The 18092-nt window shown below is 38.6% G+C and overlaps 1 protein-coding gene across 1 annotated transcript; it reads left to right on the top strand.

The window, feature by feature from the left end:
- Positions 1 to 158: 158 nt before the first annotated feature.
- On the top strand, positions 159 to 10666 carry ZCRB1 (zinc finger CCHC-type and RNA binding motif containing 1). The gene is made up of 8 exons (XM_068997657.1): positions 159 to 297; positions 4974 to 5061; positions 5219 to 5247; positions 7374 to 7485; positions 7568 to 7675; positions 8414 to 8523; positions 8632 to 8707; positions 10016 to 10666. Exons 2-8 carry the CDS (start codon positions 4978 to 4980, stop codon positions 10145 to 10147), a joined length of 651 nt encoding a protein of 216 aa, XP_068853758.1. The 5' UTR covers positions 159 to 297; positions 4974 to 4977; the 3' UTR covers positions 10148 to 10666.
- Positions 10667 to 18092: the final 7426 nt, after the last annotated feature.

Genomic DNA, 18092 nt, shown 5'->3' with positions numbered 1-18092 from the left:
CACCCGCCTCCCACTCCCGCGGCACGACACCTCCGCGCCCGCTCCGCGCCCGCCCCGCGCCTCCGCTTCCGGCGCTCCCGAGCCGTCGGCGGAAACCCCCGCCCGCCGCCGCTGGGCCGCCGCCCATTGGCCGCAGCCGCGCCGGGAGGTGCGCGTCGGCGGAAGCGCGACGGGCCGGGCGGCGGCGAGAGGGCAGCGCGCCGAATGTCCCGGGCTGTCCCGCCGGGACCGCACCTGCGCCTCTCCGGACCGCGGCGCACGATGGGCTCCCGCGCGGGCTGAGCCCCCCCGTGACGGGTACGCCGGGGCGGGGGTGCCGCGGGTGTCGGGAGCGCTCGTTCACAGCTCGCTCGCTTCGGGCCTTTGCGGAATAGGAAGGGATGAAATAAGCAGCTGGTCAGGGCCGCGCTGTGGTAAAGGAACCGCAGGCCGATGTTATGGCCGGAAGTGTTAATACAGCGGGTGGAAGTTCTTGAGCAGTCTGTGGTTCTGTTGGTTTAATGTCGCTTTGCTCGCGCTCAGCTCTGAAGTAGAATCGCGTGTCGCGTGGTTTGAGGACGAAGGGCCGTCACGAAGTGAGTTACCCAGATCTGCCCCTCCTGGGTGAAGTTCGAGGTGAGACCAGATGCGATTGAACCAAGCAGCTCTTCTCCCATCTTGGCTGTGCTCTGAATCCCTTTAAAAAGACACTGTTGAAAACGTTTTTATGGGCTTTCCCTTCGGAGCACGGGGGAAATGGTGCATAGAAGTGATGAACTTCTGAGGGCCCTATGTCTCTCCAAGTTGAGGCGAAAGAAGACAGCCCAGGCCCTGGCCTCCAGACCACTCCGTAGTTCTGTCGGTGTTGTACATTTGTTGTCGAGTAAAGCACTTACTGTTGTATCATCTTCATCCACAATAAAGTCTTAGTGAACGCTGTGAACGCAGGGCCCCCACAAGCCAGCCAACACCATGTACAGGTAGTACTGGGGACGAAAATGGAATCATATGCTATCTGTTTAGGACAAAATTCGACTGATTTTGGCCAAGGTCGATGGGGCACCTATACGTGATGTGGAAAAGGGACGTAGATAAATTACATTTGTTTGATAAATAGTCCTGCCTCATGGTCTGGTTGCCCAGTCTTACTGTCCCTAAACTTTTGTAGTTAGATCAGTACATAAAAGTACACGGATCCTTTTTATGTTCCTCTTTGGCTTGAGCAGATTGTATTCATTCTTTTGCTGATAGTGCTAACTTTATTTACCAGCTCTTGATCCTGTTTAATATTTGCTTGGTACTATCTACGTAACTATGAGATAAAACAGATTATGCTCTTACAGCTTGTTCCATGCCCCTTATGCAGAGCAGGATTGTTGCAAGTGGTTAATACCCTTGTCAGGGACCAAGGAGAACATGAGTTTGGTTTTGTCCTTTACCACAGACACTTGACTATAAGCCTGAGCCAAGCTCTTGCCACAACTAACAGTTTGTTGATTTGGGTGTAAACTCTGTTGACACTATTAAAGCAGGAATAAAATACTGTGTTTTAAGGATCAAGACAGAAAAATTAATTGCCCTGAGTGGGAGTCCCTTGAGAAACTTGCTTGCAAATCATTTATGCATACTTCAGTTGATTAAATCATAAATGTGACCTTGCTGCTCTGCACTTAAAAACAAACATACAAGTTTGTGCTTTTCAGTTGAAATACCAAAGTTAAGTCATGAAAGTATCAGTAAATTTAAGCTCCACTTCATGATTCAGAGGCATCTGAACTGTTTTGCTGGTGCCCTTATCTGTTCTGAGATAGAGTAGAAAAGCCAATTACTGAAATTACTCATTGTCTTTTTGTGATATCCCCAACACTAGTGACAGATGCTGTATTAGGCATATTGGATTGAAGCAAAACATATTCATGTACCTGATCTATTTTTCAGGAGACTTAATCATTGCTGACAGATGGTTCTTGTCAAAAAATGGCTTCTTTTAGTTCAAGTTGTTAGAAATGACAAAAAAGATTGAATTCAAGAAGTCATTGTAATGAGACATAACTCTATTGTCAAAGTTAATATGTGAAAATGATAAATGAAAAAGGCATTAATATTACAGAGAGGCTATTACATTAATGGGAATTGTGTGCAATTCTGTGGAGATATTGTAAAGGCTTTTAGCCAATGCTTTAAAGTTAACTAACTAAGGTAATACCTTAGTAGATCAAGAAAGCCCCAGGAAAGTGTTCAGGGTAAATTAGAAATGTTTTGATTTGTTGGAAAGCTCTGGCAGGATATAGCCTTGAAGCCAGGCTGTACATGACTTTCAGGTGAGTCTCCTGCAGCAAGAAGAAAGCTCAGATGTTGTTTTTTGGTTGGTTTCGGGATTTTTGTGAGGGAAGGGGATTTTTTTTTTTCTTGTCAGCTGAGCAGAGAAGCTGGTAATCACAGAGAGAGAATGCGATGAAAATGTTAAACTTACATTGAAGAGTTCTGTGAAGTTAGAAAATTCCTGAAGTAGAAGGACTCTCAACTTTGTAACAATGAGCCTCCAGATGACGTCCAGAGAGTTAGCTTAAAGCTGAAACTGGCATTTTTTTCTCCTCCTGCTAGAAAACATCATTAGAATAAATGGTGATAACCATGCAGTTACTGTGCTCCCTCTTCTATTAAAGCCGTGTCTGTACAGTGAGTCAGACTTATTAAAAAGAAGAAGTACTTGCACAACAGTCCTAAACAATACAAATTACTAAGAATATTTGGGCAGTTGGAGCAACAAAACTGTTAAGCTTAAATTTGTCCAGGGGAATAGAAACAATGTTCAACCTCAGCTGTCTGGCAGCCAGCGCTCACGGGTGCAACTCTTTCAGCTTCTAATGAAAAAAGCAGTGTGCAGCTGAAAATGGTGTTTCTATAGGCTGCATCCATTAATAATTTCCTAACAACTGTGTTAATTAGGCCAGTAGTAATCTCTGCATGATGTCTCACCTTCTCTGTGGAGGTTTGCGCTGTGGTGTTGTGGAATGTGCAGGCTGACTGCTCTCCAGTCATGCCGTTCTCCCTGGTGCCTGCCCATTAAAGTGGGGGCTGCTTGGTCTGCTGTTACAAGGTGCTCCAGCTTCCCTTGCCTTTTAGGCAAAGTGAAATTGTTGTATTCTGACACTTGACGTTCACTTTCAGTGTTTTCTTATCCACTGCTGCAATATATTAGCACTGGCAACATACCATAGTGCAATGTTGAGATCGCTCTTCCCGAATCCTTCTATTCACTGTACATCTGGATAACTACACTTCAGGCTGTCTATTCATGTGGCATGTTGCCAAGTCAGTTTGGTTAGGCTTGTCAAGGATACTAATGCCAAGCAGAAAGGAGTTTGGGATAATGAACCCAGTCTGCCTAACACCAGATGCAATGTGTGGCCTTTATTGCAAATTTATTCTGTTTTCATTTGCTTAACCTTTGTGTTGCCATCTTTGCTCATGCCAAAAAACAGTCTCTGACATTGGAAAACCTCAAACTTCAATCACTTGGAAGCTGTCACTCAAATGAATTGTGATACTGTAAGCATGTCAGGAAAGAGAAGCAAAGCACTTGGATAATCAGTGTCTACTGGGAATATCAGGCCTTCAGATAACTGAATCATGAAATGCCAGAAAGTATCAGCCGGATTAGAGTGTGATATTAGTTACTTTGTTGGCACTTTACCAAGCAATCTGTTCAGACTGGCTACCCAAGAAGTCCCCTAAGAAACTGTAATATAGCAGATGCTGATTTTAATACTTTAGGTTTTTTATCCCTTCATCAGCTTTTGTCTGTTTTTAAAATTAGTCGGTCTTGCTGAAGAAATGGCTTGATCTTCAGTTGGGAATTGGCTAGAGGTGCTAGGAATCAGTAATAAGGCTGTAGGAAAATGGACAAGGAGGTAGAAATTGGGCTGTGTAGGGAACGGGTTTGCTGTACTATTTGGTGTGGCCTTTCCTAAGGGCTGTGTTTTGATCTTAAGTTTTACTCACTTAGCACTTGCTCTGAACCATGGCTACAGAATGGATCAAAGAGAGTGTTTTGCACAGACTTTACACCGCCTAAAATTTTGGGAAATGTCCAAATGTGAAGAAAAACATTGTCTCTTCATTCTCAAGTTAGTTGTTACTCTTCACTTAGTATTAGGTGATGTGTATGTGGTTATAACAGTATTTTTAATTGAGTCATTGTTTCCAGACATATTCAGTTTCAGGAGCATAGAAAAGATTGGAAATTAAAATAGAAAGATTGGAAATTTTCCTGCTTCCTGCCAGGAGAAAGCTGCCTAATCAGGAGGAGAAAGGGGAGTGTTTCTACAGAGATGCTGTTTTACAGTCAGCTCTGGACACATGCAGTTCTAGAGGAGTGCAGAAACCTGAGCAACAGCTAAGAGAGAAAATGAGAGCATGCTGCTTTAGCATCGTACTACACTGACTTTAAAATGTATTTATCTCCCTCCCCACAATAATTAGGACTCTGCTTTAGGGAGGCTTTTTTTTTCCCCTGAACCAACTGTATTTTATTCCATGTTGAATGCAGCTGAACTGATACTTGTAAAAAGAATCTGATCATGATGGTACTGGTACAAAGGTCAGTAATTTCACATGTTGGCCGTAACATTTAATAAATGGACATTGCTTGTTTCTTTTCGCACCCAAACTTTCTTACTGCACAGATCAGTAGAGAATTATTGTAAGTACATTAACTTGTCTGTTTTTTCATGACTACAAATCAACTCACATAGAACAAAAATATGTTTGGATCCAGGAGAGGAGGAAGGAATGTATGTCTTCTGTAGCCCATGAAGGCAAACACTCATTTTCACGTAAAATGATGCAAGGGAAATGATAGCTACGCTCTCCTACAACGTTATCATGGCTGTCAGGGCTAGGTTGAAATAAAATTGAAAGTCTTGAAACCATTTTATTAACTGATTTCCTTGTTGAATACAGTTTAATTCTTCTCTTTTTCCTTTCATCAGAAAAATGAGTGGTGGGTTGGCACCAAGCAAAAGCACAGTGTATGTCTCCAATTTACCCTTTGCTCTGACAAACAATGATCTGTACAGGGTAAGTTTTAAGAGATGCATTGTTTAGATTAAACTTGTTGACAACAATTTTGAGTGTAAAATCAATACTGATATATGTAAGTTTGTCATGATAAATTTATTATTAGTGAAATGCAGTTGTCTGTTGTTAAATCTTTTTATTTTATTTTGTGTTTCAGATATTTTCAAAGTATGGGAAAGTTGTCAAGTAAGTGACCTGATATGGCCTTCTATTTTTGTACCTCTCATTTTAAATATTTTATGTCTTTCCTTCACTTGAAAGTCTTGAGCTTTTTGTAATTTAAGTATGAATGTGAAATATGAATGTGTTGAAGTTCTGTTCATTTTTAATGAAGTATAAATTTAATTTAATGACTGGAAGTTCTTGCAGTTACATACATAATACAAGAATATTTGTGTTGGGGACAGGTTTTGCTAACCATTTCTTAAGAGCAAGTAAAATGTTGTTACATACCATCAGTCCTTTCCATGAAACAGTTGAAACAGGGTTCTTCTAGTATTATTCCCCTTTCCTTGAACACATGTGGGGCACAGTGGGTAAGTGTGAAAGTGGGAGCTGCTTCTTATGTGAACTAGATGTCACAGTTCCCACAATTGTAGTGTACAGTTCTCTGTGATTCTAGAGGGAGTTGTTATTGTGACTACTTTGTATTTTAGTTAAAGCTAGATGTAAGGCTGCATTGATGGCTTTCAATATGTGGGGCATTCATGAACAATTTATGTGAATATCTGCCTCTATGTTCAAATGACAAAAGGAGATGCCACAGTAAGGAACTGACTGATTTGTTTATTTTTTTTAGTTGGTCAGAATAAGGAGACTCAAGTCTTCAGTTTTTAATCCTAAACCAGCAAATACCATCTCTTAACTTCTAGTAGCTTTGCAATAATCTGTGATACATGGAGTTTCAAAGTTTTTGAAGTCTCTGAAGTGTGTTTCAGGTGACAAATAGCAGGAAAAGCCAATATATCCTGACTATTATGGTTTCAACTCAGTTTGTTCAGTAAGAAATCAGACTTTCTGTGGCTCCAAGAAGTTCCTGGCTTTTTAAAGATCTGTCACACTTGATTATTTCTATTCTTGTGTTATTAACTGATATGTTCTATATCCCAATTAGAAGCTTGACAGTCATACCAGGCTTCTATTGGAATTCTTCAAAGAGTAGCTTGGCAAAAAAATTAATAGAATTGTTTTAAGGTCAGTTTTATTGATGCTTGAACTTAATGCATGCACATGGACATGTCTTGTCCAAGAGGCTTCAGTAGTAAAACTCTTCTGAGCTCAACGTTTTTGTGCATGTATTTGGGGAAATCTGAGCTTTCTTTACTGTGTTTTTATTTTATAAACTTTTTACAATGTAGGTCATCTGTTACTTATACAGGCTATGTGGTAGTCCTTCTATATTGAAGTGGGGTTCGGTGGTTTTGGTTACTTCTTAAAATTTTGGCTTGCCTTATGGCTGAACCTTGTTGTGCCTGTGGTGGACATAGGGAGTAGTGTATTCCCTACTTTTTTATGTGTACTTTTATTTTTATGTCCACATAGACTGACGTTCTGGTTCTCACTGTTGTTGTTTTGTTAGGTTTTTGCAGGGCTAAATACAATTGACGTTAATATCGAAAGAATTGAGGTTGTGTGGGTTCGTGCCATACACACTCCCCGGCCGTGTCTTGTAAATCTTTTTCATCACAGGTTTTTTTACTGTTTCTACATTTTCCTGAACTTCTCAATGTGCTATTGAAGCTGTTGATTTCAATGTTAGACTGAGGATTTAACTTCGTATGTCATGTGAAATAACACGTGCATCGTGATCCTTGGATTTCAGTTGGAGATATTTGTAGAGCAATACTGCATATAGTTAGTGTTTCCTATTGTGAACCTGTTTAGCTGATTAGTCCTACACAAACATAGATTTCTCAGTTTGGAGGCAGTTCACACTGTGCTTTTCACCAATAATAGCAATGGTCAGATTACTCCTGAATTTTCCTTTTGCTTCCAGTATGCATAGCTCCCTCCAGTTAGGTTGCTTGTAAATCTAAAGATTATGTTCTCTGTTCTTCAAGTCACCCAAGGGAATTAAGAGTGATGCTGGTCCCAGAAAGACCCCACACACTTTTTTAACCTCATCTCCACTTTACCTCTAAACACATGGCCAGGTTAGCTGCTCCTTTGAATTTCTGTTAGAGCGTTTTTATTGTTAAATATACTTTAACCCTTTTGCTGTGTAACAAAGCTAAGATCCCACTGAGACCTTTAAGGAAAAAATATCTCTGAAGTAATTATGGTGTATCAATAATGTGGTTATATGTTTCCAGAGTTACCATTATGAAAGACAAAGACACCAGAAAGAGCAAAGGAGTTGCCTTTATTTTGTTTCTGGACAAAGAATCTGCGCAAAACTGTTCTCGGGCACTTAATAACAAACAGGTAAATTGTGGAAAGTTTTTGTGGCAGGAGGGTTGGGCTTTCAGTCTCAAAACATTTAACTTTTCTTTCCAATTTTCTGTAGTTGTTTGGAAGAGTAATAAAAGCAAGTATTGCCATTGATAATGGAAGAGCAGCAGAATTCATTCGCAGACGTAACTACTTTGATAAGTCTAAGTGTTACGAATGTGGGGTGAGTAAAACCAAAAATGTAGAGAAATGGACAAAAGTTGTGGGTTGAGATAAGAACAGCTTCATAATTGAAATACTATTAAGTAATAGTAATAGTAGATGGTAATGAGAATGAAAGTAACAAAGAGAAAGAAAACCCAAGAAAGATAAGTGATGCACATGAAAACTGTTGCAATGATAGCCTCCTTTGCTTCAAAATACCTGCTTTTGCTATATCTTTGGAAGTTCATTATTTAGTTGGCAGTAAAATAAATACGGGAAACAACTGTTTTATGTAGAAGTGAGTTCTACGTTTTAATTAATTCCTGACTTTTCCTGAACATAGTAATGTAGGACATTGAGATTTGGATAGTATTTAATGTCCAAAGATTGATTTATATTCATAACACTTCTTACAGCAAAAATGTCACCTCACTTCTGTGTCTTAAATTGTTAATTCTGAGGTTTCTATCTTGTCTAGAATATACACCGTGTGTAGTGTATTCAGTTATTGCAACAGCCAAAGAAGCCTACTGTGCTCATAGCTTGTTCTCAGTTTGCAGTTAAGCATGCATATCACCACCAATCTCTTCGTTTCCATGGCAGGCTTAGAGAAGAGTTTGTCTTCTGTGTGTTAATTCAGCATTCCATTTATCTTACTAATTGCTTCCGTTTTTCCCCCATGAACTTCCTTCACAGTATGTTTTAACGTATAGTTGTTTGTAATGCTTCTGTTAAGCAATATTTCTTTTTCTCCAAGGAAGCAGGACACTTAAGTTATGCTTGTCCTAAAAATATGCTAGGGGAGCGGGAACCACCAAAAAAAAAGGAAAAGAAGAAGAGAAAGAAAATAGTTGAGCCAGAAGAAATGTATGTATATTTAGTTACGTGTTACTACTTTTTTTAGGAAGCTTTTTCATACTAAACACTTAAATTAAGGATCTGTATTTTTTTTCTCCCTCTCTCTGCACAATGAAGTGAGGAGGAGGAAGAAAGCGAAGAGGAAGGAGAAGACCCTGCTCTAGATAGCCTCAGCCAAGCCATAGCTTTTCAGGTACAAAATTGAAGCATGGAATATTTACTTTTTAAATTCAACTTCCTTCTTTAGCTTCTTTTCAAAAGCTATGCTATACATGCATAGGTCTGTCTGCTCTATAGCACTCAGCAGGCTCTGGTTTGGTAGCAGTAGTTGATAGTTATAGTTGGCTTCTTTACATTGCAGTCATGTTCAGTGGAATTTTGTTTGGGTTTTTTGCTCTTTCACTGTTGCTGTATTTGTGTGTTGCAGCCTTTTCTTTCCTTCAAGCTCCTTTGCTATTTGCTTCTGTCGTCTCTGCTGTGATGCTCTGCTAGGTTTTTGCCCACAAATCCTTCTTTGCTTTGTTAACTGAGGAGACAGAAAAACAGTCATGTATAAGTGACCGGACACATCCTCTGCCCTCACTAGAATGTCCTTGAACATTCATTACTGGGGCACTTTCTTTGCCTAATACAGACCATCACATTCTCTAATAGACCTCATCTCCCAAAACATATTGAATGCCTATCTTGTTATGTAACTAGATTATCTGTATTACTGTCTTTATTACTTCTTTATCTATACACTCTTTTGCTTCACTACATAAAACAAGCCTGACCTGATATTCAAATTTCTTGGCTCCCTGGTCAACAGTTGTCCCCTGTCTGCCTGTCCCCCCCAAAAAAAACCCTCAAAAGTTAATAACTTTGTTCTGACTATGACTGTAATGAGTGCAGAATTTTTTACATGTTGTAGTCCAAAAAAATTATTCAAATATGCACAATTTTCCTCCCTTTCCCCAAAAACTCCACAATTGGAAATAAAACCTATAAAGCCAGGAAACATTCTCATTTCTATCACCATCCAAGGATTTTAACTGGTAAAAATAGGAAGCTTCTATTTAAACTATTAGTTGAATAACCTTCAGAAATAATCCCCAAAGGCACTCATTATCTGAATGGATGACTGCAAAGGACAACAGATAGAAGACTTGCTAGTGGAACAAAGCTGATTCAATAACACCGGTTTAAAGCATGAGGCATTCATTGCTTTAGATCTCAGCTGCTCTATATTTTTGGAAGTTTGCCATGGGCAAAATTCCTTTTTTTGAGAATACAGGATAGTCCAGGCGGCCTGCCATGGTGTAGAAGACAGCTTGCATGTGAGAAATACTTTCAGAAACATTTCCTAGTGCTTTGATCACACAGTATACCTGGAAATAAACCCTTGTAATTCTCTTAACTTATTTAATAATTCAGTGCATATTGATAATTAGCATTACTATTTGTAATGCACCTTAATTTTTCTTAATCCCAGCTAATACTTTTCCTTCCTTCATTATAGCAAGCCAAAATTGAGGAGGAACAACAAAGATGGACACAGACTGCAGGGGAATCTTCAATTTCAGATGATTCAAAACGTCCACGGATTAAGAAAAGTGCTTATTTCAGTGATGAGGAAGAACTTAGTGACTGAACTAATACTGTTCTAAATGCATATATAAGATATATATATAGTGTACATTTTGTAAAGTGCTACAAAGTGATCTGTAATACAGGTGTGTTTTTGGTGTTGAAGACACTGAAAATCATGTTTTATTTTTATTCTGTCCCCTGACTCTCTCATCTTTTTATATCTGTGTCTCAAAACCTTACCTTTCAAGGCAATTTTTAAAGAATATGATGTGACTGTACACTTAAATCCAGAAAAGTACCTGTGAGAATGCATCCTGCAGTTAGTATCTCAACCCAAGTCCTAGCAGTGAAGTGTTTTATGAGAGAATTTCCCAAGGCTTTTTTCCTAAGAGGAGTTCCTCTTAGGATGATTGTTAGCACCACTGATGCTTTATGTATTGGTCTGTTTGGAAGCAGTGCTTTAGTAGTACTTAAGTACAATATGAATCTTGCACTAGTTCCTCTGCATAGGGTTGAATTTCAGCTTTAAGCATTGTCTTTTAACTCTTCATGCAGTAATATAATAAATTAGGTCACTGTTTCTCCTGACTGCAGTTTGAGTGCCTAACAAGGGTTATCCACAGGGTTTTAAATAGGCTCGTACCTAACCTGGATCACAGTCGTGTGTGGATCTAACCTGCATCACAGCCATCTGAACCTGTCGGCAAAATTCAAAAGGCATAGTTTCCTACATGCCTAAAAATCAGCTTTCATGTATACTTGGAACTGTCATGGTCTCTTAGCAAAGTGTGTTGCCACCTATTCTGCACATAAAGCAGTTTTTCTAAGTTTTTCTGTCCTTAGACCTCTCTAGGGTTCTAGGCATGTTCTCCTGTAACTGTGATTATTCCCAAAACCACAGACATGTGGTTTTTGTGGTACCTATTTTATATTGGTGTGTAGTCTAAACCCTTCACTTTTAGGAAGCACAATATAAAATACATTCACAATTTCACACTTGGAAGAAGAGACAAGCTGGCCTGTTTCTATTTTCAGTTCTTCCTGTTTGCTCATCAGGACTTGATTTTCTTCCAAATATAGAAAATGTAAATCCAAATATACCATTATGTATTCTTAATTAATACCAATTTACATTCAAATATATAACTGGGTGCAAAGCAAAGAAACACACACACACCCTCTAAGCTAATATAAAGTAGTGACATTCAGAAGGTCATTGTGGTGCCTTCTGTTGCTCCTTAAACAGAAGAATTCAGAAATGAGAATGAAGTAATACAAGTTTTTTCTGTGCAAGCTACTCAAGTCACCAGAATAGGAAGGAGTATTGGGCTCTAGATACAGGAAGGTCTTGGACTCAGTAATCCAAGGAATATTTTTAAGACTGACTTTGTCTTTTTGCTGAAAGTATTATGTATTAAATTTGAAGCCTCATTTACTGAGTGTTGGGAAGATCTCTTAGTACTGAATAGCTGAGAGCTAAACTGCCAGGCATAACTTTTTGTTAATAAATGCAAATCACTCTACATCATGTGTGCAATTATGAAGCTTGAGGAGTTCTAAACTCTACTGAGGAAGCAAGTAATGCTGTCATCATGTTTTTCTTCAAATGTTAGGGTAGGGCTCAATGGCAGTCCAAAAAAAAAAAAAAAGAGCAAAACAAAAGATTATGCCACTACTTAAAATCAGGATTTGTCTTCTTCTCAAATACCATATTCAATGCTGGTTTTAAAAAAAGACAGAAAACTAAAATGTGACAAGAGGACCAGTTTGACATTGTCCATGACTTTGGTTTGGAAATATTTGATAGCTTCTAAGAATTAAGATTTCAATGGAGTGATTAGACAGCAAGCTTCAAACTTTTATTTCATTACACCATGTAATGTACTAGTGGAACTCACTGCTATGACACTTTTTTCAGGGTCATGGGGTCAAAAGGATTAGACTTACACGTGGAACACGGTATTTTAAAATGTTAAAGTCTCCACTCAGAAATATCTTCAAATAAAAAACAAAACTAACCATTGTTCTCACCTAATACAGTACTTTTTTCCAGAGTTTCAGTAGCTGAAGCATGTTGATATATCTTTCTAGTCTCCTACTTCTGCCTCACTGCTTTCCCCATAGGATTTGCTTTTGTCAGCATGAAGCAGTAGCTCAGTCCAGACTGTTACAACTGACCCAGTGTTGTTCCTCCATGCTCTTTTGTTCCAAGCATAAAGTCACTTGAGGTAGGTGACATTGGAAAAAAAAAACGTAAAAATGAGCCTGCTTCTGTGCAGAAGTGGCATCTAGAATTCTTTACCTTAAATCATCTTCCTTTAACAGTTTTCTTAATTCTGAACTTCTGTTGATTAGCAGTGTGTCTAGTTTTTGTCTTAGAAGAATGCACCTAATGCCTAAAACACAGTCGAAGGGGACTTTCAGGAATAGGATTTTTGCACTTGGCTTCCTGAATCATTTTAAGTTTCAGTTCTTTGTTGGCAAGAAAACAAAGCATTTCTAGGTGAGAAATTCTGAACACTGGCATTTGATAACCATTACATTCGATAGCATAAGTACCTGTTCTGCTTGCTTGAATATAAAGTTGTTTTCTGCAGCACCCCAATACAACTGCCTCATCCTGAAAAAAAATTAAGGCCAAAATTTGTCAATAAAGTCTCTTTATGACTTTCAGCGTGGAGGGATTTGCTCCCATTCATGCCTACGCTTGCCTACTCTAATCAGCATGGCTTCAGGTTTCCACCTGAATCCCATCAGTGCTGAGGAGCAAGGGAGAGTCTTACCTCCCTTGTGTACAAAGCTCCTAATTTAGATCAGGCCAAGAGGGTGCAATTAGTGTGCAAAGTTCAAGCAAGGCAGTGGTGCTTTTGTCAGTTTGGTATCATAAAGCACCCATTGTGGAAGCAGGAAACAGTGTGGGTGGCTCTATGGCTCTGGGCCAGACAGGTGAGACTGTGTAACCTTGTTATCAAAAGAGAGAACAGGAAATGCCTTGTAGAACACCTTCCTGTTATTGTTAGAAAAAACACGGAGTTTTCTTCTGAGGGGTTCGTGTGCAGGTTGTGTGTTGTTTTAGGGTTATTTTTAATACTTTGAGGACCTACCTTAGGCTTGCAAGCTGAATTCTAGTTTTAGAGTATAAATAATATGGCTCTGATTATAGAGAAAATTACTCTAAGTGGCAGACTTTTTTTTTTAAATAATGTCAAAAACTTGTGTCTTTCTGCAAATATCCACTTACTAGATTTTGTCTTTCATATTTTCAAAACAGCTTGAATATTGTCAAAATGTGTTCTGGGTCGTAGGACCTCTTGTCTATTGAAACGGCTAACACAGTAGTGTCTAAAAATCACTAGGAGATGCCTTTTATCTGTCCTTGGGGAAGAAGGGATATGGAAGTGGGATAAGGATGATTAGCTTAATTGATTATAAATGGTATTACTCATACTGTGCCTGTGCAGCACTTGTTAAAACCATTGCAGCTATGAGACACAGGAGTAATTTTAGTCCATGTTTAGCAGGCTCCCACTATGTTTTTGGCATATTCAGGTTACTACTCTCAGCAGAGCAATAGAAGGGACTGTAAATATAAAGAACTATATGTAGCTAAATAGGTGATGTCTGGAAGAAATTGTAAACGCTTTATCTTTGGCTTCTGGGTCACTGTGTTCTCTGGGATAGCCCTTCTTTAGTCTGCAGAGATGACTGACTGTAGCATGGGAAGGTGAGCTGTGCAGGCTGTTTAGCTGTAGTCTTCTGAGACAAAATATAATAAATGCCGTTTTAAAATATCACAGTTTACATCTAGCTTTTCTAAGCAATTTAATAAGTGCTGCTATGAACAGTAGATAGATAGAAAGTAGATATAGAATGTTTCTGTTCTATTTTGCATCTGCAGTGTCAGTATGATGATATATTCCATCACTCTTCTGCTATTGCTCTTCTATAAAAATATTTCAAATAATACTCTTCCAAATGTGCTATCTTCAAATAACTGGTATTAGATAACGGATTGCTTCTTTTTAGTATAGATTACAAAACCATTTTTAGGTCTCCTTAAAATGTTCATACTCAGCAGCTTTGTTTATCTTACAGATCTTAACAGGGTGAGGGTTTTTTCCCATAGCTGTTGAAGGCAATATTAAAAATTACTACTGTTCCTTCTTTAGAGAAAAAGGTGTAAAGTGGAGGATTTAATCATTCTTAATGTAGATGACCTTGTTTCTTGTATCTATCCTGGTATCTTTAAAACATATCCTGGAAGGAATAAGGTGAGGAGATTATCCATGTAAAGAAAGCAGTATTTTTTAAGTTGAAGAATTGTACAGGTTTGAGAAACAACATTCCATTACTGTCAGGCTAACCCTGACCCTGCTGTGCACTCAGACAAGATGTGTGCTTATGCATGCATTTAATGGATGTGACAGGTAATGCAGCAAGTAAAGAGTTGCAGAAATTGTGGCAGTAGAATGTGATAAAAGCGTGTGAAACATTTAAGCAACCCAGTTAGGCAATGTAGGTCACAGTGGCTTGAAGAAATACCACAGTTACTAATATGAGAAGTTTCCTGTCTGATTAATAGGATGCTCCAAAGAATCAAAAGCAGCTCTGAGGTTTTAAGTTCATGAGAGGCAACGGCCATGAGCCTACATCAAGATGAGCTGATCCATGAAAATTCAGTTTTATCAATATCCTGTTAAGGAGAATTAGAAGGCATCCAAATTTAGGTACTGCATCAAGCTCTGTGCAGTGCAGCAAAAACTGTCACTTGGTTGCATACTGCTTATGTAGAGGCAGAGGATGTAAACGTGTTCTGTTCAAAGAACACATGTGGCTATGGAAGCAGGAGAGACCCAAAATAGAACCAAAAGGGATATTAAGGACTCTGTGGGTATCTTGTGAAGTCCCAAGGCACTGAATTGTATTTTTAGAGTGGGATAGAGCTGCTTGTACTATGTTTGCTTAATTGAAGAATGAGTGTCTTATAGCTGAATATTATGAACCTTTTGGTAGTACAAGTTTGTTCTGATGTTCAAATGCTCAAGAAAGGAGGAGAAACTAAAGGAGGATACAGTTCTACAAAAGACCTCACTTGAGATGTATTTGATGTGTGAATTTGATTAGGTGGCAAAGAGCCATCTGCCCATGAAGCCTGAAGCCTTGAGGGTGCATATAAAATGAAATGACTGAGCAGCATATGGCAGTTAGGAAAGATGAGAACATGCAGTACTTGGATGTGATGCTTTTGAGTTCGTGAACCATGTATCTGGAATGAATGATTGTAGTCCTTGAAATTATGCTCTTTCCAAGAAAGTTTTTGAAAATTCATCAGCTAGGTTTATTTTCATCTGCTGCAGCATAACATTTTTAAAGAGTGTTTTTACTGTGGGAGGCTTTTCACAGGAAAAGCTTAACCGAGAAAACTTGGTTAATTAAAATCTGGAACACAGTTCTGTAGCAAGGGTGGATTGTCTGCGAGTCCATGCCTGTGGCATCCCAGAGAATGCAGGGCCCCAGGGCCTTACTCATGTTCATATCTAATTTAGCTGAAGCTGCTGGAGAATGTCCAGAATCCTCTCCATTAGCTGCAAAATTAGGTCAAGACCATGATAAAGTACTTGAGTTCAGGACAAAGTAGCCCTTGCAAAACTTTCACCTTTTTTTCACTCCTGTGTTATTCGTGCTAGGATGGTGGAGTTTGTACTGTATTGCACACCTTTGAAATGGGAAAGTGGTTGACGGGAAGGTACTCCGCTCTCTTGATCTGAGTGTGGTAGGAGCACTACACACAGATTACTCTGCACCTTTAAGGAAGGGGCAAGGAGTAATTATTATAACAGCATTCTCTGGATGCAATTTCACTGCTTCCAGGGGCTGGGAGCCAGTGAAGAAGGGAAGGAGGCAGGCAGGGCAAAGAAGGGGTAAGCCAAATATCCATCCAGAATAAGTGTATATCAGTTACGCTAAACATTTTCAGGTTTCCTTCTGCAGATTCTTTTCTTCACTGTACTTTAGATCAGAGTTTATGTGGATTAAATGTATGTGGTTGTCTGGAGTACCCAAGTGTAGTAAGTCTAACTCCACAGACTTCATTTCAGTCACATAGAAGTATAACATTGATTATATTAATGCAGATGAGGTTTGCTACATCTTCATGTTGTCATCATGCTTTAACTGGCTTTTCTTGGGGCACAATAATACCTGTTAGAAGAACTATTTTTTGTAAACTTTCTACCTAGGTAGATTCTGACATGAGAGACTTGAATGCAGAGACAGCACAGTGGATTTGTGGAATCTATTCTGGGTAGGAAAGGAAGTAGAGATTCAGAAGTGAGAAGAAAACAAATAAGAAAAATGGCAGGTGAGACTGAGAATTTTGGTATAGCAGAGTTCAGCATCAGAATAAGGGACAGAATGGAGCAAAATAGGTTGATGAAAATAAACACACACACCAACACACATCTATAGCATTGATTCCCCTCTATTTAGACTTCACAGCAATATGGTAAAGATGGATGCAGCTCAGCATTTTTTTGAAAAATAAGGTCACAAATGACTTGCCAGTCTATCCTTTGTGTCACCAGTTAATGTTCAAGAGTGCTTTAGCCAATAACTAACTTAAAAGATCTAATGGTGTATCTGAATAACTGGTGCCTCTTAAACTCACTTCACTGATGTCCTGTCCCTCCTTCCCTCAGGGGATTGTACAATTCAGAGCTTTCTCCAGTTTTTCCAGCTGTTGGGATGACAAAGTCCTCCTGTCTCTCTTCACCATTGATATGATTTATGCTGAGGGTTTTTTCCTTTTTCATAACATGCTGTTGGTGATTCTGCCGATAATGAACATTCCCTCCCTAGATTTCTGACTCTCAAATGTATAGATTTCTTCTCTGTGGTTTTTTATGTGTGATATCCAGTCTGCAGATCAGCATCAGGATGTCTCATTGTAACTATACTTTACCTGCAAGAGGCTTTTTTAAAAAACAACATTGCTTTTCAGCTATGTTCTTCATTTAGTTATGCTGTCCAATTACTTTTCCACTTTTATTCTCATTGACTAAATTTTGTGTTTAAATAAAGGCCTAGGTTTCCAACTGAAGGAGACTTTACTCATTCAGATTTTTCCTTCAGTAAGCTGCTTGTAAAATGAGTAGTTCGGTTATCTTCTGTCTTACTTAGCCCATCTATTTTTTCAATTAATCAGAAAAATATAAAATGTTTAAAAATGGAAACAACCCTAGCAAGCTGAAGTGAACAACTAATAATAAAAGTTCATCTTCTGTTCTAAACCTACTTGTATTAATAATGAATAGGGCACAAGAAGTTAATTTTAAAATCAGCTGACTGGGAACTTTCCTGACATCTCTGTTTCTCTTTCTTCTTGCAGTGTATTTGGTGTAGTTCCTTCGCATAACATGAATGAGTTAAATTGAATTCACTGAGTTTATTAAAATTTACATGGTCTTTACTAAATTAATTGTAGCAAAACCAGCAATGAATCACACAGGTTAATGTTTGCTACCGTGTTTGTTGACAGATACATCATACTTAGGCTTCAGCTGATGAGAGAGGCCAAGAAACTGTATTTCAAATGTCTAGACATATTCCTTTAGAGAATACTCAAGTATGAGTTTCATACGTGCCTCTAGTCTGACTGATAAGTGCATTATTCATTGATAACTGGTTTTAAAATATGTATTTTGTGCCACGGTATTATGATAGGCAGTATTTTTTATGTTGCTATCTTAAAAGGCTTATTAGATGTTCCATTATTTTTTTATTTATTTTTTCCCTCCTCCTTTTTAAGGGTTTCAGAGTTCATTGTGGGAATCTGCTGATGTTTGGCAGAAAATACCTTAGAATCATATCTTCATTTCTAAAAGAGAAAGCAGTGTGCAGAGGAATCTCTGTAATATTTGTACATGACTTCAAATATACTGTCTGAAGCTTATGCATTTCATCTATTGTACTGCAATTCACTTAGAAACAAAAATAAGCTCAATGTC

This window comes from Aphelocoma coerulescens, chromosome 1A, assembly GCF_041296385.1.
Source record: "Aphelocoma coerulescens isolate FSJ_1873_10779 chromosome 1A, UR_Acoe_1.0, whole genome shotgun sequence".
NCBI classification, from domain to species: domain Eukaryota; kingdom Metazoa; phylum Chordata; class Aves; order Passeriformes; family Corvidae; genus Aphelocoma; species Aphelocoma coerulescens.
The sequence above is the reverse complement of the archived record's forward strand: the minus strand, read 5'-3'. Positions and strand labels throughout refer to the sequence as shown.